Genomic DNA, 10684 nt, shown 5'->3' with positions numbered 1-10684 from the left:
CCCCTTACCCCCCTCTAAAAACGGGCTACCGGGATGTCGATCCCTTTGTGGATTATTGACGGAACCTCACTACAGCAAATTTTAACTCCATAAATCCTTACTGCAGGTTACAGTTCAATTCCCCCAAAATCCAATGAATAAAGATTACTGACCTTATTCTTGTAGCTGGGACTCAATTTGGTTGGATCTCGTCACCGTTCCTGTCGTGAACCAGTTCACCGCCGGCCTGGATTAACCCTCAATCTTAGAGGTCAGGACTTTATCCCACGGATTCTAGATCCGCCCGTGCACGGTTTCGGGGTTCCCTGGGACGACAGACAACGGGTGTTGAGATCCGGCTCGAAGGACCAAGCTGTTACGTGAATTTCTATCCCAATGTTTCAAAAATGAATTTATTACTCAGTCTGTAGAGGTTGGAAATCTCTAATAATCAGACCAAGCAGCCCAGCATATATCTTTAGCTATGACTGGTTTCATGTGTTCATCCATGTCTGAATCAGCTGTTACTGTCCTTGTTGCAGTTTCTATCCATGGAGGTCTGATCCCTCAAAGCGGATCAAGTTCCTGGTGGATCTCCTGTCTCAAGCAGCAGAGTGGGAGGAGCAGACAGGAGAGAAGACACTGAAGCTGGTATCATCAGTGTGGACTTACAGCACTTTCCCCTTCTGTGATGATGAAGATGATGATGATTATGAGAAAAATGAATATCAATGTTATTTCCTGCTGGATCTGTACACACATGTGAAGGACTATGAGACTCAAACAGGCAGGAGTGTCCTTCCAGCATTACAGCCAGTTTACCAGTCAGCTCCTGCAGTCTGGTCCATAGACCTCTCAAAGAGAAAGGCCTCCCTCCTCCTAGAAGTACTGAAACTCCAACCAGAGAAGAAACCAGTAGAGCTGGAGGGCTGGTCAGATGAAGAGAGTGAAGTGAGGAGTTTCCTTCAGTGTCTGCCCTACATCTCACAGCTGAGGTGAGTCTGAACATGTGTGGTGGTTAGTGATTATGTGATGCTAGTGATTATTGTCTTGTAGAGACATTGTAATATGAAACTTCAAGTTTTGGTGAATTTGGTAACATTTATACTCAGATTTCCTGACATAACAAATGTTGCATTACTAAATGTCACACATACATCATGTGAATGTCTCTAAAATTAAATACTTTTACATATAATCAAAGCACATTATGTAAATGTATAACTACTTCATATATCTTTAGCTATGACTGGTTTCATGGGTTCATCCATGTCTGAATCAGCTGTTACTGTCCTTGTTGCAGTTTCTATCCACGGAGGTCTGATCCCTCAAAGCGGATCAAATTCCTGGTGGATCTCCTGTCTCAAGCAGCAGAGTGGGAGGAGCAGACAGGAGAGAAGACACTGAAGCTGGTATCGTCAGTGTGGACTTACAGCACTTTCCCCTTCTGTGATGATGAAAATGATGATGATTATGAGAATAAGGAATATCAATGTGATTTCCTGCTGGATCTGTACTCACATGTGAAGGACTATGAGACTCAAACAGGCAGGAGTGTCCTTCCAGCATTACAGCCAGTTTACCAGTCAGCTCCTGCAGTCTGGTCCATAGACCTCTCAGAGAGAAAGGCCTCCCTCCTCCTAGAAGTGCTGAAACTCCAACCAGAGAAGAAACCAGTAGAGCTGAAGGGCTGGTCAGATGAAGAGAGTGAAGTGAGGAGTTTCCTTCAGTGTCTGCCCTACATCTCACAGCTGAAGTGAGTGGTTTTTTTTCAGAGATGTGTCATATTGTACCAGCTATTTATCTTGTTAATAAAACATCTGTTTATCCAAATCACTCCATTAGTCTTTTTTTTTGCCATTCTGCCATGTAAACATTATTATTTGTCTGTGGGTGATTCCTCTGCATGACTTAACCAGATAATCTAGGATAACATGTAGTAACAATGTTTCTCTGTCTTCTCATTCAGGTTGTTTGTTGGTTATGATGAAGAGGCCTGGTCAGTTCTGTCTAAACTCAGTGTTGCTGCAGCTGAGTATGATACAGAGACAGGAGAAAATATCTTAAAGACATTATCCTCCATGTGCAGATACACATATGATGATGATGATGATGATGATGATGATGATGATGGTGATGATCCATTTAGAGAGAGTGATCTCCTGCTGGATCTGTACTCACATGTGAAGGACTATGAGACTCAAACAGGCAGGAGTGTCCTTCCAGCATTACAGCCAGTTTACCAGTCAGCTCCTGCAGTCTGGTCCATAGACCTCTCAAAGAGAAAGGCCTCCCTCCTCCTAGAAGTGCTGAAACTCCAACCAGAGAAGAAACCAGTAGAGCTGAAGGGCTGGTCAGATGAAGAGAGTGAAGTGAGGAGTTTCCTTCAGTGTCTGCCCTACATCTCACAGCTGAGGTGAGTGGGTTTTCATATAAATGTTTTCTCTTGTAGTTTTCTCATGTTTATGATATAATAATACTCTAATAATATCTACATGTTTCAACATGTTAATTTTGTTCCTTGTTTATCCTCACGCCTCGAACAGACCGACAGCGTCGTTGCATTTTGGTACACCAGAAGTACATTCATTTCCAATGGAACACTGCATTTGCGTTGCAGAGGCAGTTGCAGGGCGTTCTGTGTGGTGCATACGTTGGATTTATCGAACGTATGCGTCAAACTGTATGCGTAGACAGCTTGACAGAAATGGTAGCAGAAGGTGAACTTTTGTTGCACACCATTTTGCGCAATGACGCTGTCGGTATGATTGAGGCATCAGTTCAGTATCTGCTAATATCAGAGTTTTTTTATTTACTAGTTTAAATTGATTTTGTACACATCACATCAGTGTCAGATTGTCTGGATCAGTTTTTACTATCCTTGTTGCAGTTTCTATCCATGGAGGTCTGATCTCTCAAAGCAGATCAAGTTCCTGGTGGATCTCCTGTCTCAAGCAGCAGAGTGGGAGGAGCAGACAGGAGAGAAGACACTGAAGCTGGTATCATCAGTGTGGACTTACAGCACCTTTCCTTTTCTCAGTGGAGACTATTCTGAACAGAGTGATTTCCTGCTGGATCTGTACTCACATGTGAAGGACTATGAGACTCAAACAGGCAGGAGTGTCCTTCCAGCATTACAGCCAGTTTACCAGTCAGCCAGTCCTGCAGTCTGGTCCATAGACCTCTCAGAGAGAAAGGCCTCCCTCCTCCTAGAAGTGCTGAAACTCCAACCAGAGAAGAAACCAGTAGGGCTGAAGGGCTGGTCAGATGAAGAGAGTGAAGTGAGGAGTTTCCTTCAGTGTCTGCCCTACATCTCACAGCTGAGGTGAGTCTGAACATGTGTGGTGGTTAGTGATTATGTGATGCTAGTGATTATTGTCTTGTAGAAACATTGTAATATAAAACTTCAAGTGTTGGTGAATCTGGTAACATTTATACTCAGATTTCCTGACATAACAAATGTTGCATTACTAAATGTCACACATACATCATGTGAATGTCTCTAAAATTAAATACTTTTACATATAATCAAAGCACATTATGTAAATGTATAACTACTTCATATATCTTTAGCTATGACTGGTTTCATGTGTTCATCCATGTCTGAATCAGCTGTTACTGTCCTTGTTGCAGTTTCTATCCATGGAGGTCTGATCCCTCAAAGCAGATCAAGTTCCTGGTGGATCTCCTGTCTCAAGCAGCAGAGTGGGAGGAGAAGACAGGAGAGAAGACACTGAAGCTGGTATCATCAGTGTGTACTTACAGCACCTTTCCTTTTCTCTATGGAGACAATTCTGAACAGATTGATTTCCTGCTGGATCTGTACTCACATGTGAAGGACTATGAGACTCAAACAGGCAGGAGTGTCCTTCCAGCATTACAGCCAGTTTACCAGTCAGCTCCTGCAGTCTGGTCCATAGACCTCTCAAAGAGAAAGGCCTCCCTCCTCCTAGAAGTGCTGAAACTCCAACCAGAGAAGAAACCAGTAGAGCTGAAGGGCTGGTCAGATGAAGAGAGTGAAGTGAGGAGTTTCCTTCAGTGTCTGCCCTACATCTCACAGCTGAGGTGAGTGGGTTTTCATATAAATGTTTTCTCTTGTAGTTTTCTCATGTTTATGATATAATAATACTCTAATAATATCTACATGTTTCAACATGTTAATTTTGTTCCTTGTTTATCCTCACGCCTCGAACAGACCGACAGCGTCGTTGCATTTTGGTACACCAGAAGTACATTCATTTCAATGGAACACTGCATTTGCGTTGCAGAGGCAGTTGCAGGGCGTTCTGTGTGGTGCATACGTTGGATTTATCGAACGTATGCGTCAAACTGTATGCGTAGACAGCTTGACAGAAATGGTAGCAGAAGGTGAACTTTTGTTGCACACCATTTTGCGCAATGACGCTGTCGGTATGATTGAGGCATCAGTTCAGTATCTGCTAATATCAGAGTTTTTTTATTTACTAGTTTAAATTGATTTTGTACACATCACATCAGTGTCAGATTGTTTGGATCAGTTTTTACTATCCTTGTTGCAGTTTCTATCCATGGAGGTCTGATCCCTCAAAGCGGATCAAGTTCCTGGTGGATCTCCTGTCTCAAGCAGCAGAGTGGGAGGAGCAGACAGGAGAGAAGACACTGAAGCTGGTATCATCAGTGTGGACTTACAGCACCTTTCCTTTTCTCAGTGGAGACTATTCTGAACAGAGTGATTTCCTGCTGGATCTGTACTCACATGTGAAGGACTATGAGACTCAAACAGGCAGGAGTGTCCTTCCAGCATTACAGCCAGTTTACCAGTCAGCTCCTGCAGTCTGGTTCATAGACCTCTCAGAGAGAAAGGCCTCCCTCCTCCTAGAAGTGCTGAAACTCCAACCAGAGAAGAAACCAGTAAGGCTGAAGGGCTGGTCATATGAAGAGAGTGAAGTGAGGAGTTTCCTTCAGTGTCTGCCCTACATCTCACAGCTGAGGTGAGTCTGAACATGTGTGGTGGTTAGTGATTATGTGATGCTAGTGATTATTGTCTTGTAGAAACATTGTAATATAAAACTTCAAGTGTTGGTGAATCTGGTAACATTTATACTCAGATTTCTAGACATAACAAATGTTGCATTACTAAATGTCACACAGATATTGTGCATTTTTCTAAAATGTTGTGATGCTAGAAATTTGTCTTTTAGAAATCTTGTGAATTTTATCTTAGAGACGTTTTGTAACATGAAACCTGAAAGTTTATACTCAGAATACCTAATCTAATCAAGTTATATTAGTGTTTTATATTTCATTAATCTTTAACAAATGTTGTTCTTCCACTTTGACATTACAGAGTATTTTGAGTAATTTCTTGACAAGAACATTCTAATTGAATCCATTTTAATTCCAGGTTGTAACACAATAAAACATATGTAAGGGGATTGAATACTAATGCAAGGCACTGTATGTACAAACATTGCTGTAACTTTAACCTCATAGTCATTGTATCATGTCAAAACCTCATAGTCATTGTATCATGTCAAAGTGCTGGAGTACAGAGCCAAAATAAAAATAAATGTGTCACTGTCCCAATACTTTTGGAAATGTCTCCTAAATGTCTGATTTCATGTCCCCCCATGTTCTGCTGTTTCAGCTGTGATGATGACAGGTTCTTCCAGAGGGTGTGTGAATCCGTCCCTGTGAGGTCGAGAGAGGAGGACCAGCAGTTGGTCTCTCTCCTCCAGGCCTTGGGCTCCACCCTGTCACTGGGAGGAGAGTTACCCAGGAAAACCTGCAGGTCTGTGGGAGAGTCCTGGGTCTCTGTGCCTCCAGAGTGGACCTCACTCTTACCCCCAGCAAGATCTCTCTCCAAGGAGCCTTACTTATTGTGAGACATGAGTCAAAGCTACACAAGCTCAGGTATGTTCAGTAAAACAGCTTTTACAGGTCTATTGAATAGTTTATTTTCCAATTGAGCATTTTATCTGACAAGGTTTCTCTGTTTAAAGTGACTTGAGTTTTGTCTTTTCATTCCAGGCTGAATGTGGGCATGGCAGTGAAACTGTCCAGACTGGTTAGGAGGACAGGGAGAGGTGCTACTCCACTGACTGTCCCAGAGCTCTCCCTGGTCCTAAAGAGCAACCAGCCACCAGAGAGAGTGTTATCCAGGGCTCTGAGTAGTGTGGCATCCCTGCTGAGACTCTGGAGGGTTCAGTGTCTGGACCTGACTGACTTCTGGATCCAGGGTCACTCTCTCATCACACTGCTGTGTCACCAGGGACCTCTCTCTCTCAGGTCAGTCTGAAGCTGATGTTTTTTAAAAGTAGAAATAGAAACTTCATTCATGTGTTTTTCTTCATATTTCTGACTGCCTTTATGTTCCAACCTCCTAGACTGAACTCAGACACTCTGCAGCAGCTGACTGTAGTTGTGTATGAAGCTCAGGACAAGGACTTGACTCAGTGGTTCCTGGAGAAGGTTGGTGGAGACCTGACCTCCTGCAGGCTGGACCTGGAAGTGCTTCTCTCTCTGCTGCAGCATTCAACCCACAACATCACTGTGGACCTCAGGAAGAACAGGCTCCTAGAGAAGAACATCTCAGATCTTCTCCCCTTTCTGGGAAGGGTTATATTCAAGAGGTGGGAGAACTTCTTTCTCTATTCAGACTTTCTTGAAAGAAGAACATAACTATTTATATCCAGTGACATGTTGTTCTGAGTGATCCTCTGTAATATCATTAGGGTTTTATTCAAGAGGTGAGAGATCTTTATTCAATATTTATAGACTTTAATTATTAATGTCCTGTCCAGCCAGTTGTTGCTATGTGAGTTATCCTTTATAAAACCTTGACATAACCACAACAATCCATTCTCCATGTTTGTTCAGGTCCAGTTCCAGCTTTGTAAAGTCCACCATCAGACAGATCTATGACAGCAGAGCCAGTGACTGTGTGTCCAGTTTGTTGAGGTCTTCAGACCATTGGATCAACCTGAACAGCAGAGAGCTGGACAGAGTGGACTGTACTGCTCTGGGTTTTACCCTGAAGCACTGCCACCAAGTCAAAGTCAACCTGCTGTGGACCTCCATACCACCGGGGGAGATAGAGAGCATCCTGCCTCTTCTGGACAGAGTCTCCCAACTCAGGTTTAGTTGGCTCTCTTTAACCCTGCTAGAATTGATATGAAGACTGATTTAACCACTAACCCTAACCTTAGTCTAATGCACTAAACCTTAACCTCACCTAGGGGTGGAATTGAAGGGGAACGCCGGGAGTTGACATGACAAACAGAGTTGTAGTGTGTTTATCAGTGTTTTAATGTGTGATGGTGTTTAAATAAGTCTCTGTCTCTCTCTCTCTCTCTCTCTCTCTCTGTCTCTCTCTCTCTCTCTCTCTCTCTCTCTCTCTCTCTCGCTCTCTCTTTCTCTCTCGCTCTCTGTCTCTCTCTGTCTCTCTCTGTCTCTCTCTCTCTCTCTCTGTCTCTCTCTCTCTCTCTGTCTCTCTCTCTCTCTCTCTCTCTGTCTCTCTCTCTCTCTCTGTTTTTTTCTCTGTCTCTCTCTCTCTGTTTCTCTCTCTCTCTCTCTCTCTCTCTCTCTCTCTCTCTCTCTCTCTCTCTCTCTCTCTCTCTCTCTCTCTCTCTTCCTCTATTCTCTCTCTCTCTCTCTCTCTCTCTCTCTCTCTCTCTCTCTCTCTCTCTCTCTCTCTCTCTCTCTCTCTCTCTCTCTGTAGTGTTGACAGGAGGTTACTGCTGAGTTTCCTCCAGTGCTGTGCTGCCTCTCAGATCCAGCAGGGGGCACCACCACCACCAACAGCAGTATGGCTGCTCAGGTCTCTGCACCACAGGCTGGACTTCTCCTGCTCCTCCTCTGTGGACCTGTCAGCTCAGGACCAGGAGGAGGCTCTGTGTCTGACCACTGACCACTGCAGGGCCATCCACTCTGTTCTGAAGCAGAACCAACACAGCACCCAGCTGGTCCAGAACCAGGTGCAGATCATCCTAAGAGACTGTGAGGTGGAGGACAGAGCACTGAGGGAGCTGCTTCCCCATCCTGCATATTGTCAAGCTGAGGTTAGACACACAAAGACAAACATTTAACCAACTAGTTCATCAGTAGGAGTTAGACCTACTCTGTGTCATAATGTTATCTCTGCCTCTTGTCCTGTCAGCCCCAGCAAAGCTCTGCTACGTCAGCTGCTGGACCTTGTGTGTGAGTGGATTGAAGAGGGGGTGCTGAGGCACGCAGAGTCCCTGTGCAGAGCCCTGGATGGAGAGCTGGACCTCAGTGAGACCAGGCTGGACCAGAAGGCCTGTGGATCTCTGGCCCTGGTTCTGGAACACTCAGAGGGGCTGTCAGAACTGGACCTCAGCCACTGTCAACTTACAGACCACCACCTACAGGCCCTGATCACACACCTGCACAAAGTACAAGTCCTGGAGTGAGTGGCTTGTGGGTGGGTGTGTGTGTGTGTGTGTGTGTGTGTGTGTGTGTGTGTGGACCACATGACAAATGCCTGATCACTCGTGTTCTCTCTCTGTCTCTGTCTCTGTCCCTCTCTGTCTCTCTCTCTGTCTCTCTCTCTGTCTCTCTCTCTCTGTCTCTCTCTCTCTCTCTCTCTCTCTCTCTCTCTCTCTCTCTCTCTCTCTCTCTCTCTCTCTCTCTCTCTCTCTCTCTCTCTCTCTTCCTCTATTCTCTCTCTCTCTCTCTCTCTCTCTCTCTCTCTCTCTCTCTCTCTCTCTCTCTCTCTCTCTCTCTCTCTCTCTCTCTCTCTCTGTAGTGTTGACAGGAGGTTACTGCTGAGTTTCCTCCAGTGCTGTGCTGCCTCTCAGATCCAGCAGGGGGCACCACCACCACCAACAGCAGTATGGCTGCTCAGGTCTCTGCACTACAGGCTGGACTTCTCCTGCTCCTCCTCTGTGGACCTGTCAGCTCAGGACCAGGAGGAGGCTCTGTGTCTGACCACTGACCACTGCAGGGCCATCCACTCTGTTCTGAAGCAGAACCAACACAGCACCCAGCTGGTCCAGAACCAGGTGCAGATCATCCTAAGAGACTGTGAGGTGGAGGACAGAGCACTGAGGGAGCTGCTTCCCATCCTGCATATTGTCAAGCTGAGGTTAGACACACAAAGACAAACATTTAACCAACTAGTTCATCAGTAGGAGTTAGACCTACTCTATGTCATAATGTTATCTCTGCCTCTTGTCCTGTCAGCCCCAGCAAAGCTCTGCTACGTCAGCTGCTGGACCTTGTGTGTGAGTGGATTGAAGAGGGGGTGCTGAGGCACGCAGAGTCCCTGTGCAGAGCCCTGGATGGAGAGCTGGACCTCAGTGAGACCAGGCTGGACCAGAAGGCCTGTGGATCTCTGGCCCTGGTTCTGGAACACTCAGAGGGGCTGTCAGAACTGGACCTCAGCCACTGTCAACTCACAGACCACCACCTACAGGCCCTGATCACACACCTGCACAAAGTACAAGTCCTGGAGTGAGTGGCTTGTGGGTGTGTGTGTGTGTGTGTGTGTGTGTGTGTGTGTGTGTGTGTGTGTGTGTGTGTGTGTGTGTGTGTGTGTGTGTGTGTGTGTGTGTGTGTGTGTGACCACATGACAAATGCCTGATCACTCGTGTTCTCTCTCTGTCTCTGTCTCTGTCCCTCTCTGTCTCTCTCTCTCTGTCTCTCTCTCTCTCTCTCTCTCTCTCTCTCTCTCTCTCTCTCTCTCTCTCTCTCTCTCTGTCTCTCTGTCTCTCTCTCTCTCTCTCTCTCTCTCTGTCTCTGTCTCTGTCTCTGTCTCTGTCTCTGTCTCTCTCTCTCTCTCTCTCTCTCTCTCTCTCTCTCTCTCTCTCTCTCTCTCTCTCTCTCTCTCTCTCTCTCTCTCTCTCTCTCTCTCTCTCTCTCTCTCTCTCTCTCGTAGCCTGAGTCACAATGACATCACTGATGCTCTGACTGACAAAATACTCCAACTGGTCTCCACCAACACTTCAATACACACCGTACGGTAAGGGTGTGTGTGACGGTGGGCAGAGCGTGTGTGAGAGATCATATGGGTGTGTCTGTTGCTGGGAGCAACTGTTGGAGAATGGAGATCTGTTGTCTAATGTTCTAATAATGATTAATAATAGTAATGTTCTTCTCTACAGACTCTTCAACAACAGAATCCAGGACAGAAGACCCTTCCTGACAGACAAGAGGTTTGAGATCTGGTGAAGATAATGTTGTATAATGACAGTATAATGTGGTCAATGTAGAAGACTGGTTTGAGATCTGGTGAAGATAATGTTGTATAATGACAGTATAATGTGGTCAATGTATATAGAAGGCTGGTTCAAAATCACACTGATTGATCTGAGTCCAGAAGAATAGTCTTAGGGACAGGAATGTATAATCTGGTGGACAGACGTCTTACATGTGTTGTCACTCAGGTCCTTAAAAACACAGGAACATGTGTATTATAACTGTAGGATAGGAATATGTAGTTTTATTTACCACTAACAGTTTGTGTGTAAATACTTTATATATTCATACATTATTTTGTATCTAATTTTTTAAAGAAATGAATGGTATACCTTGTTTTATTAATATCTACATTGTACTGTAATACTGTTAGACAGACATACAGTAGGTAAACTATATGGTACTGTTAGACAGACATACAGTAGGTCAACTACATGGTACTGTAATACTGTTAGACAGACATACAGTAGGTCAACTACATGGTACTGTAATACTGTTAGACAGACAT

The 10684-nt window shown here is 44.9% G+C and overlaps 1 protein-coding gene across 1 annotated transcript; it reads left to right on the top strand.

The window, feature by feature from the left end:
• The first annotated feature begins 5762 nt into the window (after positions 1-5762).
• On the top strand, positions 5763-10149 carry LOC123487483. Its single transcript, XM_045218681.1, has 9 exons — positions 5763-5871; positions 5989-6246; positions 6345-6590; positions 6838-7095; positions 7679-8018; positions 8142-8372; positions 8778-9064; positions 9163-9432; positions 10083-10149. Exons 2-9 carry the CDS (start codon positions 6002-6004, stop codon positions 10147-10149), a joined length of 1944 nt encoding a protein of 647 aa, XP_045074616.1. The 5' UTR covers positions 5763-5871; positions 5989-6001.
• The last annotated feature ends 535 nt before the right edge of the window (positions 10150-10684 follow it).

The sequence above is a fragment of the Coregonus clupeaformis genome, unplaced genomic scaffold (genome assembly GCF_020615455.1).
Source record: "Coregonus clupeaformis isolate EN_2021a unplaced genomic scaffold, ASM2061545v1 scaf1721, whole genome shotgun sequence".
Lineage (NCBI taxonomy): Eukaryota > Metazoa > Chordata > Actinopteri > Salmoniformes > Salmonidae > Coregonus > Coregonus clupeaformis.
Note: the sequence above shows the minus strand (reverse complement) of the source record. Positions and strands in the feature narration are given on the sequence as shown.

Bases quoted from the DNA above. Each gene is read 5' to 3' on its own strand.
- LOC123487483 (XM_045218681.1), top strand. From the start codon at position 6,002: ATGGCAGTGAAACTGTCCAGACTGGTTAGGAGGACAGGGAGAGGTGCT. The intron at 6,591-6,837 runs GTGGGAGAACTT...ATGTTTGTTCAG, and splicing joins GGAAGGGTTATATTCAAGAG to GTCCAGTTCCAGCTTTGTAA. The intron at 9,065-9,162 runs GTTAGACACACA...TTGTCCTGTCAG, and splicing joins CTGCATATTGTCAAGCTGAG to CCCCAGCAAAGCTCTGCTAC.